This window comes from Eptatretus burgeri, chromosome 1 (assembly GCF_056783735.1).
Source record: "Eptatretus burgeri isolate ZD-2024b chromosome 1, Ebu_testis_v1, whole genome shotgun sequence".
Classification (NCBI taxonomy): domain Eukaryota; kingdom Metazoa; phylum Chordata; class Myxini; order Myxiniformes; family Myxinidae; genus Eptatretus; species Eptatretus burgeri.
The window spans coordinates 138,747,489-138,769,473 of NC_140961.1; the positions used below are offsets into that span (position 1 = coordinate 138,747,489).

Below are 21,985 nucleotides of genomic sequence, written 5' to 3' on the forward strand. Positions count from 1 at the left end.
AGATTAAACCTCTCACTTGGCATCGTCCATCGACCCTTTGAAACCCCATGTCACAATAAAGAAACCTCGATTAAAAATAGGAGTGGGCATCCTGAAGCTCACCTGAATCAGGAGCAACAGTCACTCAAACCCCCTGCAGACCCCCCTTAGACCCTGATGTTTATTTTTAATGCCATGAACAAGCTTCAGGACATCACGGGTGATGAAGGTTGTGGTCAAGTTTCATCGAATTTCAAAGAAGGCAAGTATGGAGGTTGGGGGGGGAGGGGTTCAAACCCTCCCCCACCCCCCATAGATCCCCTTAATGAATGCAGATTTTGATGCGGTCGATATACTTTGGTATATCACGGTTGATGATGGTTGTGGTGAAGTTTCATTGAAATGGTGTGTAGTTTTGTATCCCGCTAATAGGCCGGATCTGCGTCGGGACCTAAACCAAAATCGAATCGGCTTGTTTCAGTCACCTATCCAACTCATCCACCAAGTTTTGTCCGAGTCCATCCGTAACTTTTTCAGATACAATATTTGGCTCCATCTCTCAATGGTGAAGAATCACGATTCACAGACAGACAAACAAACAAACAAACAACCAGGGGTGAATTCACAACCTCCGTCCAACTTCGTGGCGGAGGTAAGGAATCGCATGAACCACCCGCAAGGCTTGTTCTTTCACCGTTACCAAAAATATACATTTGCAACTTGTGCATCGTTCAGGCACGAATGACGCTGTGAACACGAAACGAATACTTTAATTAGTTTAATAGAACTTACAGATGTCCATTGCATGAGGTGAAAACACGGAGTGCACACGAGGAGAGGGAGATAGGAGGGTGGTAATGGGAAGGAACCATCAATATCAAAACAAGTTTATGACACATATGGCACAGACATCACCATTCAAACACAATAATAACTGTTATTATAATAGTCCAACATTCCAATGAACAGACTGATACCCAGGGCCTGAGTAAAATATGATAACGTAATCGGCCTAGTTGCCTCTGCTTTGACCCTTTCTTCTTTGCTCGAGGCAGTCAGCAGAGCTGTGTTACTGCAGTTAAAAACCACACACCCGAGTATGAACAGATATCAAACCTTTCTTGAAGCTCAACTCCTAAACGTGTTACTCTTTAAATTTAAAATTGTTCCGGCTATGATGTTTTTCCCCCTTTAAATATTCCGTTCATGCTGTAACTTTAGCCCCAGCAAATCATGCGAGCACTTATTATGAAAGCTCAGACTGCGCGGTACTACCAACAGCTGCATTGTCACATCTTAGGCCACACTTAATTGATCAATCGACTGTGACTTCGGTTTCAGTGCAAGGAACAGCACAAGCAGATGCTCTCACACACGCACGCATACCCTTCTCTCGAACGTACAGAGACAAGAAAAATCTGCACTCGCTCTGCGGGGGTGGGGGCAAAAATAAAATAAAACACACACCAGGAAGTTTCATTCTTCGTTCGGCCCACATTTGAGGAAACGCTATCCTAGCTCACAGAAAAATTTGGGTTCACATCCATACTTCATTCCAAGTTGGGAGATCATTTGTTTCTCACTCGAACACCGACAAGCATACACAATATAACTTAGCTTCCTCCAATATGAATCCAAAAAGGGGTTAAAACATCTGCTTCAATTGCACTGGCATTGTTTGTGATAGGATAGACCAGGCTAAAGTGTCTAAATTTGCACGATAAAAAATGAGCAGTGATGGAGAGGGGGGTTGGGGGGAAGGTGCGGAGTGGTTAATGATAACCAGCATATGGCATGAAGACCAATCTGGTCCACTTAGGACTGACCAAGGTCCCATGTGTGCAAACAGCATTACATTTATGTACAAAGTATGTTAACTTAACTCATGCTAAACCAGGTTTCTCTCACCTCAATGAAACTAAAACCTCAGCCCCGTTCCCCACACAAGAAAACAGAAGGGCATCCCTTACATGCAGACCAAAACTAGAAGCACCACCGCAGCAATGGAACGATGGACACTGCGGGAGAACTGTGAATAAGAAGTTTGAAGGAAACCAATGTAAGATGCCAAAGAACAGATGATGGACAAGTTCATCACGATTTGGTGGGCCCACCAGAAAACTTGCGGCCAATGAGGGGACGTCGGGCTTGCCAACAATGACCCTGAATGGTCAGCGCGTCAACGCTCACAGACATGGTCTTGGCAGGGATGAAGCTGAACTGCTTGCGGTCAGAGCTGTACTTGTATAGTCTGTCAACCATGCGGTCCGTAATAGAGCGTGGCCCAACACCTATAAGGCGACCCATGGTCTCCGTGTCAGGGCTAAATGTATAAACACCACGGAATTGGCAACCCGCATCACGAAAAAGAATCACAAAGTGATTGGCATCACAGCGCTCAAGCTCCTGCACACAAAGAGGGGAAGATGGAGAGTTCCATTTTAAAAAAACAACAAAGGGTAAAAAGCTGTGGTTTGTGTCTAAGAGTCACCCCAACACTGAAATTCTCCATAATCATGTACAAAACCAAAAAGCATATTAACTGTAGTGCAACGGCTGTATGGACAAAAAAAAGAAAAAAAAAAAAAGACAACAACAAATAACCGACCGGGCTGGGCCCCGAGACCAGCGCTCGACCGGGCCGGGCCCGATAGCAGCGCCCCACCGGGACCCGAGAGCAGCGCCCCACCGGGACCCGAGAGCAGCGCCCCACCGGGCCCCGAGAGCAGCGCCCCACCGGGCCCCGAGAGCAGCGCCCCACCGGGCCCCGAGAGCAGCGCCCCACCGGGCCCCGAGAGCAGCGCCCCACCGGGCCCCGAGAGCAGCGCCCCACCGGGCCCCGAGAGCAGCGCCCCACCGGGCCCCGAGAGCAGCGCCCCACCGGGCCCCGAGAGCAGCGCCCCACCGGGCCCCGAGAGCAGCGCCCGATCATATTGAAAATTAGTCTTCATTTGTACGTCGTGCTGCATTGTGTAAACTCACCAACCATATATCCTTTCCAAATTAAGCATCAAGTCAGCACATCGATCCCAAAGGATATTGTACCTCAATTATTTTGTTCTTCTGAGGCTCGTTCACCTTCCCTGCCAGGCAGCAGTGGCAAATGGCATTGCAGATTATGTGTTTGTTCGACTTTGCGCTTGGTTCCTTGTACAGCTTTGGACCTTCGTGTGAAGACAAAGCAAATCAAATGAAATCATGAATATTCCAATGGAATGTCAAATGAGAATGTTTGCGCAACTAGATTTATCCAGCTTATGAAACGATGAGTGACATCTTTGACACACAAACTGAAAATGAGCAAAGATAATAAAACCCGTTTTCATTTAGCATACATTTGACATGCAAGCACACATTGAGCAAAGAGCATTCATTTGACACAGAAAAGAATCAGCTGCAAACCAAGCAATGCTTGTGAGAGTACTTTCATTTCTCGATATTAATGATAATCATCTTAATTTTATCTTTCCCAATGGCCCATTGTAGTCTATTACACAAAATATTCTCACCTTGGCATTCCATAAACAGAATAGCCGTGTTGTACCTGTGTATTCGGCCACAGAATTGATGGAGGAAGCAGTGGAGCCATTCTCCCAGTCTTTTTCCAGTTGACGTGGCCCAACCCTGCCGTTTACCGACAAGCACTCCATGGAATCTGTACGGCTTTGGAACAGCCAGTGCACACAGTCAGCATGCAGAACAAAGCGGGGGTATTGGCTCCAAATTTCCTTCACTGCTTACGCTCTAGGGCTCGAGCATTCAGTACGTACCTGCCAAGTTTATGGCTTGAGTTGGTACTATCGGTGTCCATGGTTCCTTCAGTTCCAATGGATGTGACAGAGCCAGACTCGGCACGACTCACTCCCAAACTTGATACTATCATGGGAACGTGAGCAATTTCAGGAATCCATCGTTCAACAGTCATCATTACAAGCAATTAGATTTGACTCCCGACTGTCCTTCCATCTGGCAATGAATGCACGAAGGTGCGAAAGGCAGTTATAGGTAGATGCATCTGTCAACAGTCTCCTGTCTTGGAAGCATGGAAATTTTTTTACAAGACAGACAAACATACAGAAAAAAAAAGAACAAAAAAAACAAACAAATACACAGGCAGTACAGTACCCGAGATGGCTCTGTATGGCGAGTCAGAACTATGATCTCGACGAGAGGACTTTGGCCGTGGATATGGACGTGGCTTTGGTCGTGGTCTGGAACTCGGCTGCTCATCCAGAAGTTGCTGCTGCTTGCGCCGCAGATACTCTTGCTTGATGAGCTCTTTCCTCGCTCGTTCTTCCTCCTTGCGCAGCCTTTCCTCCTCCGCTTTTTGTCTAAAAGTACAAAATGACTCAGCATAGCACGCCCACAGCAGCAAATGGAATGTACGTGGCTCATGAGGTCCTGACAAGTTTACACATATTCAGCAATTTGCACCTCGTCTCTTCCCGCTTTTGCTCCATTTCAGCCTCCTGCTGCGCCCTTCGTTGTCTCGCCTCCTCTGACTTTCGGTGCTGCTTCTCCAAGAAGGCTGCCCGCCTTCGAGCCATCTCCCCCTCTGCTTTCTGTGGGTCCTGTTCATGTAACGACAAAGGCCTCCACAATCACCAGTCATTTAAAAGCGCATTTGTACAAAATAAAATAAATAAATAAAATGAATGAATGAATGAAGAAAAAAAACAAATAAATACATAACAACAAGTGACAAGTACAACTGCAATAGTTTCTCAACATTCAAAGAATATTTTTGATAACCTTTAAAGTGAAACATACATTGGTTCCTGAACTTATTTCTTACCCAATCACACCTGACACGCTGTCATCCACACAGCAAAGCTGCGGTCCAACAATGGGGAAAATCTCCGGTAGTTCCTTGCGTGAGTTCATGATCACCCGGCTCCACAATTGTGGAACTCGCTGCCTTTCAAAATTCGCACAGCCTATCAATTAGAGTATTTGAATCTCCAATAAAATAAAATATTTTTCTTGTTGCTTTTACTGAATTCCTCATTTTCTTACCTCGTCCTTCCTCCTCCTTATACCGGAACGAGATTCGTGGAAGAGCAAGATGACAGCTAAATATGCCCCCCCAAGCGTCAGCTTCTCCTTGCTTCCCACGGCGGTCAGCATACCTCTCTCAACACCCTGTCTATTTTATCCACGGTCGATTGAACCAACTGCTTCCATCTTAAAGATTCCTGACGGTGAGCTGGTGGCTCCCGTCTCAATCTCAAATCTCTCCAGAATGAATTATAAAGCTTTGACAATGTCAATGTGTCCCCAACATCAGGCTGAGTCACGTGACTTCTTCCTGGCTCAGAGACATCTTGGTGAGCTCTCGATCTTTTGTCGTCATTTGTGTTATACCTGTAGTCCTCTGTTATTTCTACATCACCTGCGCCGAGGTCGTGCAGATTCACCACAGCTGTGAGTTGCACGTAAAAATTCCAAATGGAAATGATACGACAGTCTACTGAGGATATAGGATTCACATTTGGTGATGCATTCACACAGAAAAAGGAGTGAATTGTTCATTGTTGGTGTAATTTGAAAAAAAAAAATGAAGAATGCGGTTACGAGAGAAAAAGTTAGGTTATGGAAAATATAGATAAAACGGGGTGAGGCAAAGAAAGTAAATGAAATTGGGAAGACAATAGTGTAAGGGGAATCGTAGATACGTTAGGGAAGAAGAGGGGGTGGGATGCGAAAGGGAAATCAGCCATCTCACAAATGCAATATATGCACATGGTCCAGTGCTCATGTTATCAAGTTAAGATTAGATCATGAAAGGAAGACGAGAACTATCAACTGCTACATTAATGGGCATAATTAATCGCATAATTTGGGGTCAGCCACAGGGGGTAGAATGATGACCCAGTCTTTCATGAATCAGCTTGCTTGGCCTGACATTCTACTGGACAGGTTGGGGAAGGATTTTGGGATCTGCGCTCATGGATGCGTATCGACCCCCCCACCCACATCCACTTGCAAAGACAGGGTGAGGGCATTGTCTCCCTCCCCTCAGGTGCTGACCCCCCTGGAAGGAGGTGATGTCTTGCACTGCCCAGTCTCCATAAAGAGCATGGCGGAAATGTTTTAGCTCCTCTAATCACCCCCTTACCCAGTATAAAGGCTTTAGGTCGGAGCAACAGGTGCGACTTCATGAGAGACCCCCAAAGGGGCCAAAAACACCTGACTAACAATGGTATGGGAATGGCTCTGTGGCCCTCTTTCAGGTTGGGTCTGATGCCCTCCCCTCCTCCCCTTTTCCAGGGGCTGGAAGTTGAAATCCCCGAAATTGGCTGACTATAACCAATAGATTCGGCATCGATTTGAGGGAGGCATCGGCAATTCGTTGCTGGCATCTCGGCTAGACCCACGGTCATGTTTAAGTCAAATACACCGTAGGATCTTGAATGTTCACAAACTAATGCTTACAGACGGTTACTCAACTTAACGTCCATCCAAAGGATGATGCATTTTGCGAAGCTCCGTTCTGCTGGACTGGACAACTCAAAAGGTAAGCGCACTACCTCTGCCTCACCTTGTCTGACAAAATCATAAAATAAGGTAATTTAAGAGAAATTTGATGCTTTCAAATTTCAAATAAATATTTCTACAATATTCATGGTATCCTGCTTGAGGTACCCATTTTAATTCCTTGATGAAAAGCACACACATCTATTCAGCTGAAGCTAATATGGAACAGTCAGAATAGTCCTTGAAGTTTTCTTTAGTACCCAACATGTCCACCTTTTCGGTGCTTCAACTATGGCAAAAACGTAGGCTACGCTCAACTTCCTTGCAACAAGATGGTGCTCCTCCACATTCCTCATGAAATGCTCATGATTTCCTTGATACAACATTCCCGAAATAAAATAAAAAAAATCGAAAGGTAGTGGTGGACCCATTGCTCGGCTCCCAAGATCCCCCGACCTCACTCCCTGTGACCTGTTGTTGTGGGGGCTTATCAAGGACAAAATTTATGCCACACACGCACAGTCCTTGGAAGAGCTGCGAGATTGTATCACCAATTCCGTGGCATTCGTACAAAAGTCATGGATAATTTTGCTAAATGTCTGCAGACGTGCATTGAAGGAGATGGTGGACAAGGGGTACCTTTCAATGTGTGCGCTTGCTTTAATCACAAGGGGTACCTCCAAGTGAGACACTCTGTATTATGGAATTGCAATTCTGTTTTTGGGGGGAACCCTTCCGAAGATATGGCAATTGCGTAGCCCAAAAATCAGCGTACAACCAACTCATCATGAAGATTCGTACCTGTGTACCTCCCAAAATAAAGTTAAAAGCTTTGTATTAAACCTTCTGACTTAATCCCAAATCAGACTTTGCTGAGGCACAGACTTGAACAAGTGGTCTCAATAATTTGAGGGAGTAGCGGCCTTCAGGACTCATTCATGATAAATACTCCACTCACCTTGAAAAAAAAGCCCATTCCGGAATGTCTTTCAATTTCTTCAACATTTTCACTTGCTGACGATTCCTCTGCAGCTTTCTCTCCACTTTCCAGGCCACAAAGATCCACTTCAATCAGTCCCCGACCTTTTCCTTCTGATATCTCCGCAGTTTGGTCTGCCTCCTCTTCAAAAATAATGTCTCCTGCATGGCGCTCCTCTTCCCAGCAATGCTGTCGCTGCCCTTCACATTTGTCTGCAGCGACCTGCTGTTTCCACTGTCTGCTTTGACAGCTTGCATTTTCAGTTCTCGCTGGACGGATATTACCTTCCAAATCCAGCTGTACCGATTGATTGCTTGAACTCTGGGCTAAACAATCTGTCCTCACCGTGGGAGCTACTCCGACACGCCGGAGATGTGGCAAGTTGTCCACATCTTGTGGTGGCGAAATAAGACGAGGGGACGGAGTCGTCCGCTGTGAGGTAGCATTACTATTTGCTTGTGGTGAAGCCTGTGGCTGCTGCAACCCCATACTGTCTTGGGAGATTCGGAGATCTTGAGGACGACCTCGAAGAGGCCTGCCTGTCCGCCTTCGTGCCTGGGTCATACTCCCCTTGGTGGTCGTGTCAGGCCCCACAGGGTGACGGCGAGAGGCTGCAGAAGGGCCAGACTTTGCAGGTTTCATCTTCAATAGAGCTTCTTGCTGTTGTGACAGTCGCTCCATCTCGTCACGGAGGAGGTTGAGTGTCTCATTGAGGTGGTCAATAGAACGGCCACAATCCAGAGTTGAATCTAAAGTCATTCCTTCCTGTGGCAAACCTCCAAGTGTCGCAGTTCCTGTGGTGGTGGTGGTGGTGGTGATTTCATCATTTTCATAGCCATCAAGCCAGCGGTGCCTCATAGCTGCAAGACTGTCTCTGAGATCTCGCTCCGTCTCCAAAGCAACTTCTGCTTCAATGATATCTTCTGATTCATTCTCCTCATCATCTGTTGCAGGTACAGTGTCAGACTCCTCCTCAACAATGACATCCTTCTCCCCATCATCAGTTTCCGGCCTTTCTTCAAGTTGCAATTTTTGTGATTCTTCTTCCTCCAAGATCTTCGGCTTTTCCACACCTCCTCCCTTCTCCCAATCATCTCTTCTTTGAGTCGCCTTCACCACCCTCCCATGCTGCATTTCCCAACCATCTTGCTTGGCCTCTTCCCCATTCTTCCCCGGCCGTCTCCGCCGCACAACATCTAAGAATGCCTCTTTGCCAAGCTTCTGACGCCTCTGAGTGTATAACATCTCCATCTGTGAATAAATCAAAACAATTTTATTCGAGCAAATAAGTTGAAAAAAGGAGAGTTGGGAATATCTCACTCCCTTTTCCAGAATGCCAGACAACACATCAAGGGTATTTTATGGCAATACAAAATAAAAACTGCTGTTAATGCTCTTGACCATTACAAAATATCTAGTAAAAAAAAACAAAAACAAAGAGCTAATCACCAATATTCCACACCTTAAAAGTATTCCACACCTCATTACAAAAAAATCTAGCCAATATTCAAAAAATTTAAATCAAAATATATTTTGTTTCTTCATCTCGAATGGTATTCTAAACCAACTATCACATACAGCCAAGCTCATAAACATTCATACCAAAGCATACAAACAATAATTGCCGTAAACGTCAGTGCAAATAATTGTGTAGATGGGTCAAATAGTAACACACATTATAAAAAAATATATATAAAAAGAAGACAAAAAGATGTCCGAGTTGTTGCACTGTCGACACCCGAGAATCCGAAAAGTTGTTCCATCTCCCTCCTCCCTTTACTCCCCAACCCCACAAACACCCCCTTTCCTCATCATGCAGGCAGAGTGTGTGGGTATATAATTGATAGTTTAGATAAGCAGCACATCTATCAAATAAAATTGCACTTGGGAGAGTATACAACTCTGCTTGGCTGAACAGTTTAAATTTTGTATCCCACTAATAAGCCGAATCTGCAGCCGGACCTGAACCAAAATCTAATTGGATTGTTTGTCACTTCCAAACTATTATATACACATATATATATATATATATATATATATATATATATAAATAAATAAACATGGTGGAATTTGTTAAAGAATTTTTTTTGAAAAAGACCTTTTGGTCACAAATATTCATACACAACCATATATGTTTTGCTCCATTATTATAAGATGAGAAGGTGCAAAACAAGAAAGGCAATTTTTTTTTAAGTTGAAAACAAATGATCAGAGACAAACCTGTCGCTTCTGAGCCTCAATGGCACGTCGCCTCTCCTCGAGTTTCATCCTCAACTGCAACATTTCAGCAGCAAGGTGCCCATCAACGTTGGGCCATTCATCAGTCTCATCTGGTCTCCCATCTGTTGATGTCGCCCTCGCAGGTTGTCCCCAGCCACCACCACAACCCTCTGAACCATCTGGCGTTGTCCGCTGAGAGCTGCTGGATCCGGACCGTGGTTGTGTCCCGCCCTCCCGACGTCCACGACGTTCCGCAAAGCTCGTAAGACGCGTGAGGCTACAGCTTGGCCCGCTTGGGGAAGAAGCGCTTGAAGGAAGACCAGCAGGTACATCTTGCGGTCCATCAGACTCCACTTCAATTTGATCCTTATTATTCCTCCTGTCTTTCCCTCGTAACTCTGCTTGTAACTTTATGGACTCGGCTGTGTCAGAGAGAGGTGCATCTGTTTCAAATGTCAAAATAATTTAAGGGGAAAGAAAGTGAGATTTGGCAAGATGCAAAACTTTAAAAAAAAAAAAAAAAAAAAAAAAAAAATCACAGCTCAGTCAAGGAGAAAACAGTAATGGTGTGTCACAATATCCTTGTCCTGAATGCAGCTAAATTATTGGAACAATCTTTTCCATGAGCCTCACCACGTTACTGGCAGAAAATTACAGTGAAATTACAAAACCCTGACATCCCGATTGGACTGCAACATTATCATGTGGCTCATGATGGAGGGAATCCAGGTTCAAATACCGTATTCCAAATTATTTTGTCTGTTGTTTACTCATGTTCATGTAAATGTATGTTGATGTCTCATCTTTGCCATGAAAAGGATTTATGTGCACGCACGCACACACTAAAGGCAGAATTATCTTTCTGATAGAAGGGTGTTTTGTATCCAACTATGTGGAACTGTTCATTGTTTATAATAACAATCTCAACATAACTCTCAAAAATGTAAAACAAAGAGCAAACGTCACCAACCTCCAACAAAGTGAACGTAGTCATCACCATCAAGGTGAATGTAGTCGTCACCATCAAGGTGGTTCACATAACAGCCAAGGTCTTTGGAATCACAACCCAGCCCGTTGGCCCTCTCACTCTTCATTCCAATTCCCAAGCTGGCATTGGGCCTTGTGGGGGATGGGTGCAAGAAAAAGCTAGAGCGAACTTCCTGGTTACGATCCAAGCAATGTACTGCTGAAGGAGAAAACCGAGTTGAATGACCTCTTGTGTCCGTTCTGACAGCCACCATTTTTTGAATATCAGGGGGTTGCATCCGTTCGACCTGTTGCTTGACTACCCTGCTCCGTTCTCGCTCCTTCTTTCGCCATCCTCCACTAGGTCGACCATTCTCTTCGCCCATCTCCACTTCTTTGCATTCAAGGTTCCATTTCTCTTTAGCTGGACGTAAAATGGCAGGAATCAAAGGCTCAGGCTGCCTTGGCATTGGCACTGCAGAAAGCACATCTGGAGGCCGTCGACATGTGAGCGGACGTCTTGCCGCGATAGCAACGAGTTCAGGATCCTCATCATCTGGCTCAAGGCAAACGTTTGACAAAAGCTTATGGCTGGAGGGTGGGGATACAGACTGCCTTGGGGATGTTGGGGCGGCTAAGCTGTCCTTGCTGAGGGACCGTGTAAAAGTCATTTGCTCCGGATCACCATCGGAAATGGGACCGAAGCAGGAGTCAATTTGCAGAGGCTGGGATGCAGGCCTGGAGGGAGTGAACAGTGTGAGTTGGTGGGATGAGTACTTACTGCAAAAACCAAAAAAGTACAAATACAGATAATCATGTGACATATCACTATGTAAAACAAACACCCCTCAATGGTTAGTACGACTTTAGATTCCGTATTGTTCAAGATAAAGGTAAAGGCACATGGAAGAAACTGAAACGTAGTACATGATACAGAGGAAGGGTTGGCAGGATCGTCATGAGGTATGCACGGCAAGATGGCAAGACCTTGAGTGGCACATCCAGCAACATTTACATTCCCAAGGGAGCTTGCATGTAACATCAAGTTTGACGAAGGACAAAGAAAAATAAACATTTGGAAATGAAAACTTTGCTTCTGAAGCACTTTCAGTTTAAAATAAATAAATAAATAAACAAATAAATAGTTTCATCAATGATGGGCACAAATTCAAAAGCTTGCAGTGAGTGATGCAGAATGAAACGGCAAACGGTGGAAGATAAGCCGTAGCATTCACTCGGACTCTACCGTTGCTTCCGGTCAGGCCAGCTCTTTGGGGAGCCGTCGACACGAGTGAGGGAGTTTGAGCGAAACAGAGATACTGTAAGAAAGCACAAGGCAGCAGAATTCAGAGGAATTTGAGGAAATGGTGGTCTGCAGACAAGTGATGAAAGACATACACCAAACAATGTTACAATGCTGGCCTAAAATTGCAGAGGTTGCGGGTTCAAATCTAGTTGAAGGCAGCAGTATTAAGGATTTGGTTTCCAAGTTTCTGGAAACCAAGCAGTTCTTTGGAGAATTACCGTGCAACTATTGGAATGATGTCACAATTAGTAAATGTTTCACTAAATGAGCTTCAAGGTTTGGCTTGAGGGGAGTGTGATCTTCAACTACTGGCTGCTCAATGGTTTATGGATGACAATGCCTTCAGAGCAACTTGGGGTGGATAACAAAATGTTACCACCTATAAAAGGTAATGCAGCTCAAAATCCACCTAAAACTTAATTAAAGTCTGTTTTAACATTTCCTTGCCCCAATACAGTGCCAGGAAATTTGAGCCCAATCACATCCAATATACCGGCCTTCAGCCTTCAACATTTTAACCAGACTCGGTGGCATAAAGGTTACAGCGTCCACAGTGAGTCTGGGAGGTCGGTGGTTAGAACCTCGACAGAGCCATACGAAAAAGACTTCAAAAATGGTACACGCTGCTTCCTTGCTTGACACTCAGCATTCAAATAGGATAGAACATAGACAAACAACCATATGTTGACAACCGTTGCACAGGCTTGACAGGTCTATAGCCTCCTCCTGCATTGAAGTTCCTTGTAAGGCATGTAAGGGATCTCAAAGGGTACCTGTACTTTGAGCAGACTGCTGAACATCTGCTTGTCGCTGCTGCTGTTTCTGCCGTAAAGGTAACAAGGGGTGTGGATGGTTGCTGGGATTTCCTTTCCTGTGAAAAGTGTAAAACGGATGCCAGAGAAAGACAGTGGAAAAGTGAAAATTATGACAAAAATAAATCTTAACCGAGTATTTGCCTCCAAATATTGCATACCCAACCCATCCCACTATCTTCCCACCTTATCACAATACCAACTGTCTTCAAAGTCTATGGGGCCTATCACAGGCCGATACGGGTGTTTGGCCAGTACACCAACTGTCGGCTGGACTCGGTCTTTCACATACAATAACAATACATATAATTTCTGCGTGCCACAAAACGAGCAAGTGATAAAAAGGTAAAAGGTCGAACTGCAGTCAGAACAGACATTTGACAGAACAGCATATTTCCCACAATCAATCAATCAATAAATAAATAAAGCAGTGGACCTCATCCATATACTCCACAGTATACTGAACATGTCAGAATATAGGTAAAACCATTGCAAAACAAATAAACACAAAAAAGACGAAATTGAAAAATAAAGTGCTTCAGAACAAATTTTACTGAAAAAGTTTCTTCCCTTGAGAGTCCATTGGGTATTTCAAGTCCAATTCCTATTCATTGACTCACGTTAACCCCATGGTGAAGGCAGGATGGCCGCGAGGTACGCACACACACCCCCAAGCTATCAAGCCTGGGTTTGAATCCCGACCCAGCCACAAACTATCATCCTGGTGTTGCACAGGCAGGGTGATTCGTCAGTCTGTGTCCTGTCCTTTGGAGGGACGTTAAACTGGGCATCCTGTCTGTCAGAATTAGTTGGTGAATGTTACAGATCCCACGGTGTCCATCGTGAAGAGGAGTTGAGCTATCGCCAGCATCATGAACAAATTACAATTTTTTTTCGCCCAACCTACAGACGGCATTGCAACACCCACAACCAATGATGCAACCTGTAGCCATGCACTGCGTACGAAAGAAAATATTGTTGCGAATTCGTGCCCGCCGGCGTGCGAACGGCCACGTGACTCGAATCGCGGCACGTCGCCCACCGGATGGACAATTCTGTCGTGACCCTCTCGGACTAATGCCGGGAGCAAGTCACGGGTGGGCCTTTCGGCCTCACCACGATCGTGCCAATCGGCCACCCGCGTGGGATAGGGTTGTTCACCAAACTCGACCTACCTAAGTACCCACGCGGAGGGTAGACCGGGCGATCGCACCTCGCCGCAGGTCAACTCCGGACACGGGCCGCTTAAGCGATCCGTTCCGTACTATCGGGATAACCGAGCGGTGTCATCGTCGGCCTCAACGGTTCCGATTAATTATCGGGCGTATTAAGCCCACGACCAACCCTTTACGTGAAGTAAGATGGAGATTCAATTAGAGAAAAGACGAAGCGAAACGGGATAAACAGTTCAACATAAAGCACATTTATTCCGCGGCACACGGAGAGCACACATATAGAGCCAAACAGAATGCACATATATCAAATGCTACAAAAGAAACAATGACGCAGAGATACTACCAACTACGCGAGCACACGGTAACACTGAAACAGTTTTACTTCACAGACGGCGCCGACACACATTTACTCAAAAGCAAAAGAAAAGGCCACCCTCAAAGACAAGGGGGCAGACAGGGCCTGTGGGCCAATATTTGCGCGGGACTTGAAGGAGAGGTCAGGTCCGCGAGACTGGGTGGGTCCTCCCTGCGTCTTCGTGATGAGCCGCAAAGGTGGCAGCGCGGTGGTGCCCCGACTTCGTGCTCCTTCACGAGTTTCGTTGGCACCGCTTGGAGTGGGGTGGGAACGGGGCCCCCTTTTCGCACTATCTCAGCACGGGAGAAAAAGGGGGGGGAATTGTTGATGCTCTGGGGAAAGAGTATAGCTGGCTTGCTTGGGTCCCGTGACTAGCGATTCCACCGCGACCTCGTCGCCGACCGCCATCTTCCTTACCTCGGACCCGAGCTCCTCGGACTCTTCCCCCAATTCTCCTCAGCCGACTGCCGAAAACCACCGGGACGCCCTCGCCTCCCGGCTCCACTCCTTCAAACTGACTCTACCCAGATTCGCCTTGCGCTCGGCGCTTTATAGGCCGGCAGGAGAACCCATATGCAAATTTCCGGATCCGGATGAGCTCGGGGGCGGAGTCACGCTCACCCATTGGACGGAGAAAAAGGGGCGTGAATCTCCCCTGATCCTAGAATTTGCATATCTCGATTCCACACAGACGCGCCTGGAAGCGGGGCCAAACCGCCCCGCGCTTGCTGATTGGACGGATCAGAAGTGGGCGTGTAGCATTCCTGATCCGAATGGCTGCATTTTGCACTCGCGGCTCGGCGCGTATCTTGTACGAGCCCAGGACAGCCCGACGCTCGGTGGTCACAGGTGGTGCGGGAATGGCCGCAGAAGGAGAGAGGTGAAGGTGGTGGAGGGTTTATGGTGGTGGTTTATGGCATGATGCGATGATGTGGGAGCGAGTTGTGAAGGTAAAGGTCGTGGCTGTTGTTGTTGTTGTTGTGAAGCGGCGTTGTGGTTGGTGGTTGTTGTGTGATGGTGGTTGGTTCAAAATAAAGATAGAACAGAAAAACGGCTAACTCAAAGCGTCGCAGCCCGAATGAATCACATTTATTCCCTCTTCGTCAAATTCTCGTGTGCCATCGTGTGTAGTTCTCCCCTAGTACGTTTTACCTACGGATCCCTGAGTGCGACATTCATGGTATTCATGTCCCCAAAATAAATAACCTCAGGGCTGAGTAACTAACTAAACAAACCCACTCACAAGGACGACTTAAATAAAATTGCCGGCGCTAAGACAGACATGCCTGGGGCGCACTCATATTTACAGTACAATACATCTTAACTTACAAATTTTACACTAAACCATGGCCCAGGATCAATGGACTCTGCAAAAAGAAAAGCAGTTCGCAGGGAGCCAAGCTGCTCGCATGCAGTCTCTGGCTCATGCAATGCAGGTGACAGGGAACGTGGCCGGCTGCTCACACGCAGTCCAAGGCCTTCCCTTTTGAAATGAACCCAGTGAACCACAACGGTGCCTGGGCTGCACAAATGCAATCTCCGTGCCAGCTCAAGTGGCACACGCAATGAGCACAACGGATGGATGGATGAATGGATGAATGGCTGGACGCAAACACGGTGCACGGGCCGCCACTGCAGGCCCGTGTTGTAGCTGCCAACAGGGCAGTTCTCGCAGCTTGCAAACTGTTGCCTTGATCCTGGTGCACATGGCAATGAACAAGGGGGGCAAAGCAAAATTGAATGGGGGCTGGTGAACAGGGGCAGTGGGCATGGCATGGCAAAGGCAGCAGGCAAATACAGCCTGCAGAACCAGGCCGCTGCAGGCAAACACAGCCGGCAGATGATCCGACCGGCACAGGCCTTGCAGAAAACAGCTGCAGACGATCCGGCCGGTACAGGCCTCGCAGCAAAAAGCCAGCCGACGAAATGGGCCGGCACAGGCCTTGAAGAAACACAGCCAGCAGATGAAGCTGGCCAGCCTTTGCCTGTCAGTGGAAGTTGGTGGAGGGAGTGCGGTGGTGCTGGCCACTCGGAAGGCGGGCTCGGACCTCCACTACGGTCTCCCTCCCACCTATCACCTTTGCCTGTCACTGTCCATACCAACTCCCTTAATTTGTAAAAAACCCAATTTAGCCCCAACTTATTTTTTGTTGTTTTTATTTTTACTTCCCCACGATAAATCGTCCCCAAACCCCCTTTACTGTCCTTGTTCAGCTAACCTATCGTCTACGAGCCTACTCCCAACCCCTACGTTCCATTCCTGGAGGGGAATGAGGGAGAGCTAGCGTCATGTGTCGAGGCCCAATGAAGCCTCAGGATGGCCTCCCCAGACTTCAGCAATCTTAACCCAAAGTGGGTCCAGCGGCCCACAACGAGAGCGAAGGGATGGATGGTGCACTTCCTATCTCACCGAACCATTAACTCTTAAACTACCCCGGGGCTTTCAACAAGCGCCTCTCACTTAAACTATTGGTTCTTACAACCCAGATTCCCGTCGCCTGTGTTGGTGTCCTCATAATTTCGGGCCTCGCCCCCTAATTTTCTTTCCGTGCCCTCACACGGTCTCATGGCTGGGACGCGTGGCTCCCCTTGGCAGGCACGACCCTCTGCCGATTCTCCGACGATGGCACCCCCGGGCACTACACTGCCTCTGAGCCTACCAGCTCCCTAAACACCGGGGAGTGCCCCCCTTGGCAACTCCCCTGAAACACACATGTGGCAGGCTGGCTTCCCGGGCCCCTTTCCGAGGGTCACCCGTGCCCACAACACTGCCCACGCGGCTAATGGCGCCCCGGGCCCCCGCACCATGCAGGCGCACCTGTGCCCACTACGCTATCCCGGCCCCCCATGGGCCCTTGGCCTACTACGGCCGACGAGCCTGGTGCCCGGGGTACCCACTCAGCGATACTCACCTTTCGCAGCCAAGCTCCCAGCCAGTCAACAGGGCTCCTGCACCCCTCCAAACGGGTTTCGAGCCTACTTTCACACCAACAGCAAAACGACCTCCATTTTGTCAATTTAACTAACCCAGCTAACTCGCTCTACACTGACCCCGGGGTCCCTTGGGCGGGAGTCACTCCTCCCCCCAATCACTCAACGCACCATGCATTCCCCATTCGCTCCAGTCACACAGACCCGCTGGCCTCACTCACTCATCATGTACTCGTTTCCACTTCTCACAACTCACACATCGCTGAACTCTGCCATCCTTCTAACTACCTCCCCAAACTAACTCGTGCTCCCACATCGTCCCTTACACCACAGCACATTCCTTTTAACACTACGTAGCTAAGCTACGTACCCGCTACACATTCAAAGTCTGTCACCGTCTCCAAATTTATTTCCATCTATCCATTGCCCAACCTAATGCTCAACTAACATCCCTCTACCTAATCCATTCCACGGGCCCCATGAGGCCTTACCCCTGCCCCATGAAGCCGGTCTAGCCAAGCTAACCCTTCCCCCTAACTAGTTTCATCCTGTGCCTTGGTCAGGGGGTCATCCACCCCTTGCCCAGGGAATCCTGTTCACCCGAAAGCAAGGCTTGCTTTTTTTATTATTATTGCGCAGCACCAGCACGGCAACTCACAGCTCACGCACTTTGCACCTGCCCGTGACGTCATGCAGCTGCACATGTACCTCGTCCCTCCTTGGACGGTACCATCCGGCAAGGATTCAACCCCTCCTGCCGGATTCCAACCCCACGTGCAGCCATGACGTCACCATGCGCACCATAAAAAGCAAACCTCGCACTCCGAGGGGGTCCCCACGCGAACACATGTGCTCTGCCCATTGGAGCTTAACACACACGCCCGCGTGGAGAACCCGTCCGGTCCAAATCCGTTTACCTGCCTAAACTTTGTCCGTCCGCGGGATCGGCAACATCCACCGCGTGCGTTTCCGGACCGGGTTTCACTCCCGCAAGCGAGCACGTGGCGGCCTCGTGCGTTGCACAGCACGGACCGCGCGCTCGCTGCTGGGTGAACCCGGCGCGGTTCTCAAAACAGCTACGGCCGCCACCCGGCTTTTGTCCCTCTGTCGCCGTTGTCGCCGCCATTCCACCCACGCACACCTGCGTGTAACGACGCTCACATTCCACTCACATTCACACCGGGAGATGCGGCTGCGTGCTCCCGCATGCCGACAGACATCTCCCTCACACACAGCAACCTCACACACGCTGTCGCCCTCACACTCGGCCGCTCACTCACGCACCGTTCCTTACTCACACACGCGGGGGAACTCACCCGCGGTGCCTCATCCACACACCGCGTGCTGGGAAGCACGCCCTTCGGCACACTCGCCACCACACCACTCACACACGGGGTCGCTTCCACACACGGGGACGCACTCATACCGGGACAACCACACTGGGGATTCGTGTCCCCCCAAGGGTTTCCGGGGCCACTATACCCCCCAAGCTCTCCGTGCACCTATCCACAGCACCCGTCCCCTCGAACTCGCAAAGCACGACCGAACTCACCTGGTCGTGAGTCGCCTCAAGGGGGCATACTCCCCCCCTCGTTCCTGGAGGAGGCCATCCAGCTGCTCGCACCGGGTCTCTAACCAGTCCGCCAGCTTCCCCTCATGGTCCTCCGCTACCTCTGTGTGTGTGTGTGTGTGTGTGAGTCTCTAACCCCGTCCAATTCACTCTCTATCTTCCGTGTCTCTGGCAATACTTTCATTCCCTTCTTTGTCTTTGTTACTTCCCTCGTCTGCATTTTTATTTGTGTCTCCTTTATCCGGGTTGGTCCTAATTGTTCCTTCATCCGACGAGTGGCGTCGATTAAGTCCTGCACTACCGACATTGCTCCTTGTGGTGCTGTCACACATCCCACCTTATTACGTTGTTCTACCCTCTTCTCCATTTTTATTTGTGTCTCTTTATTAGGGTTGGTCCCAATTGTTCTTTCATCCGACGAGTGGTGTCGATTAGGTCCTGCACCACCGACATTGCTCCTTGTGGTGCTGTCACACATCCCACCTTATTGCGTTGTTCTGCTTCCTGGCTCCTTCTGAGTCGTTCCTCCTCTCGGAACTTCCTGATTTCTTCATTCTCCCTCCGGAGTTTTTCATTCTCCGTGGACTCCAATCTTGCTTCCCGTTTTAGTTGTTCAATTTCCAACTCACATTGTTCTTGTTTCCTGTCCCACAGTTTCTCCTGCTCTTCATTTTCCAATCTCATCGTTTCTTTCAATTGGCTCATTTCCTTCCTGTGTTTCATTCGCTGTTCTCTCATTACCCTTCCTTGTTTCCTCTCCTGTCTTTCCTTCTCCAGTTTCGTTGTTTGCTTCATTTGGTTAATCTCCCTTTTGTGTTTCATTTGCTGTTCTCTCACTACTCTTCCTTGTTTCCTCTCCTGTCTTTCCTTCTCCAGTTTCATGGTTTTCCTCATTTGGTTCATCTCCATTTTGTGTTTCATTCGCTGTTCTTTGTTTATCTCCTCGCACTTCAGCCTCGCCTTTAATTTCAATTGGTCAACCTGAGCTTCATGTTCCTTTTGTTTTCTTTCCCATTGTTCCTCTCGTTCTTCCCTCTCCAATCTCCATGTGTCCTTCAATCTCCTGATTTCTCCTTCCTGCTTCATTCCTTGCTCCTTTAACTTCTCCTCGTATTCCAACCGATGTTTTTCCTTTTGTCATTCAGTTTCAAATTCATACTCTTTCAGTTTTTTTATTCCACTGTCTCTCTTGTTCCTCGTTCTGCAATCTCATCGTTTCCTTTAATTGAAGGATTTCTTTCTCCTGTCTCATTCCTTGTTCTTTGTATTTCCTATTCCACTGTCTTCCTTGTTCCTCATTCTGCAATCTCGTTATTTCTTTCAGTTGGCCGACTTCCTTCTCCTGTCTTATTGGTTCTTCCTTCATTACTCTTTTTTGCACCTCATTCTGCAATCTCGTGGTTTCCTTCAGTTGGCTGATTTCCTTCTCCTGTCTCATTCCTTGTTCTTTCAGTACTCTTTCTTGTTCCTCATTCTTTAATCTGGCCTTTGCTTACAGCTGTTCGATCTGTACAGTGTGGTTCCTTAACGTTTCATTCTCTGCTGTCGTTCTTTCTTCTCTCACCATCCTCAACTCGTTTTGTAATTCCGTCTCTTTGTTTTGGTGTTTCTGTAACTCAGAAGCTTTCTTTTCCAATTCCTTTCTCATCTCCGCACACTCCAACCTTGCTTTGGCTTCGAATTGTTCAATCTGCTCCGTGTGGTTCCTTAACGTTTCATTCTCTGTTCTCTTCCTTTCCTCTTTTAACATCCTCAGTTCGTCTTGTAATCCTCTTCCTTTGTTTTCGTGTTTCAGTATCTCAGAAGTTTTTGTTTCTAATTCCTCCCTCAATTTGCATGCTTCTTCACTCATTTCATCTCTTCTTTCTACCGCTTCCCTCCTCAATTCGTCCCTTTTTTTACTGTATTCATTTAGTTTTTTCTGCCATTCCTTTCCGATTCTTATCTCCCCTTCCAGGATTTCTCTTTTAAACTGGCTTGCCCTTACCTCTCGCTACAGTAGTTCCAATTCCCCATATTGTTTGCGTTTTTCCTTTTAGAGCTTTGTTTTCCTTTCTCCTTCCTCCCTCAATTCTCCCTGCAGTTCTTCGAACTGTTCTGACTATTCCAGCAATTCCTCCGTCCTTTCCTCCAGCTGTCTCTCCTCTTTTTATCTTCCATTCTAGGCTTTCTCTTTCCTGATTGCCTGTTCTTATCTCTTCCTTTAATTGTTCCAACTCTCCATCGTGTTCACATTTTTTCTCCTCCAACTGTATTTCCCTCACTCTCCCCTCTAGTTCTTTGAACCGCCTTGCTTCCTCCAATAATTTTTCCATTAGTTGTTTTACTTCCAAGTCGTGCTCCTTTTGTTTCTTTTCGAGCTCGGTTTTCCATTCTTCCTCCCATTACATTGTTTCCTATCCTGGGAGATACCAATCTGCTGTTCCTCTATTCTTTTGTTCAGTTTGCTCTTCGCATATTCCAACTGAGGGGAATAAAACAGAACCAAATTCTTTCTCCCACATAGTTTGTCGACTCTGTTGGCCAAGTCATGTTTTTGCCACCGAATTCGTTCCAGTAAATCGTCCAATCGCTGTGTCCCCCCGTACATGTAATTTTTCTGAAGCTCGTCTGCATGCCGTTGTGACTCGTCCACTCCACTTTGTACCTCCTCGATATGTTCTTCATAACGCTTCACCTTTTCCAAGACATCCCCCAATTGTGCCTGCAGCCTGTCAATGCTCGCATAGTCATCCTGCCACGCCTGCCATGGCACATGCCGTGACCACATGGCTTGAACCGGTGACTGGGAGCTCACGTCTCGTGCTGTGCCGTTAGTTGTGCTATTAATATCAGCCCGCTCCGTGCTGCGCTGAGGTGCGATCGCACTGCCATTGTGCGACTCCGTTTGCCGGCAAAGTTCGTGCTCAAGCCGCTCCCACTGACCACAGTTAGTGGTGGGGTTATAATTATAAAAAGAACCGACCTGGGCCATGGATCCTACATTTCTACACATATACATTTCTACCCCCGGCACCCGCTCGCCTTGAGACTCCATCTTATTTCTCGTAAGGGGTTAATTTAGCTCGCTCGTAATTTGGAGGGAATGGGGGGTTGCTCCTCTCACCCCTGGACCGATTCCCATGAATTTATCTGGAGACAGGAGAGCCCGTTTTCCCGCTCTCCGACACCAGTGCCGCGAGGAGGGAGATGGGTTTGTGTCCCACGACCTGACA

General features: G+C 47.7%; 1 protein-coding gene across 5 annotated transcripts in view; it reads right to left on the reverse strand.

Annotated features, from left to right (window-relative positions):
• Positions 1–733: 733 nt before the first annotated feature.
• Positions 734–21,985, reverse strand: part of CAMSAP1 (calmodulin regulated spectrin associated protein 1) — a 132,914-nt gene continuing 111,662 nt past the window's right edge. For 4 of the 5 annotated variants that reach the window (XM_085844821.1, XM_085844836.1, XM_085844816.1 and 1 more), the window contains 11 exons: positions 12,701–12,798; positions 11,868–11,940; positions 10,626–11,359; positions 9,656–10,098; positions 7,415–8,686; positions 4,414–4,550; positions 4,105–4,310; positions 3,750–3,855; positions 3,524–3,642; positions 3,025–3,143; positions 734–2,385 (listed from right to left, as the gene is read on the reverse strand). In XM_085844821.1, the coding sequence (XP_085700947.1) occupies positions 2,074–2,385; positions 3,025–3,143; positions 3,524–3,642; positions 3,750–3,855; positions 4,105–4,310; positions 4,414–4,550; positions 7,415–8,686; positions 9,656–10,098; positions 10,626–11,359; positions 11,868–11,940; positions 12,701–12,798 (3,619 nt within the window). In that variant the 3' untranslated portion in view covers positions 734–2,073. The remainder of the gene's footprint in view (positions 2,386–3,024; positions 3,144–3,523; positions 3,643–3,749; positions 3,856–4,104; positions 4,311–4,413; positions 4,551–7,414; positions 8,687–9,655; positions 10,099–10,625; positions 11,360–11,867; positions 11,941–12,700; positions 12,799–21,985) is intronic. The other variant, XM_085844830.1, reaches the window with a different exon arrangement.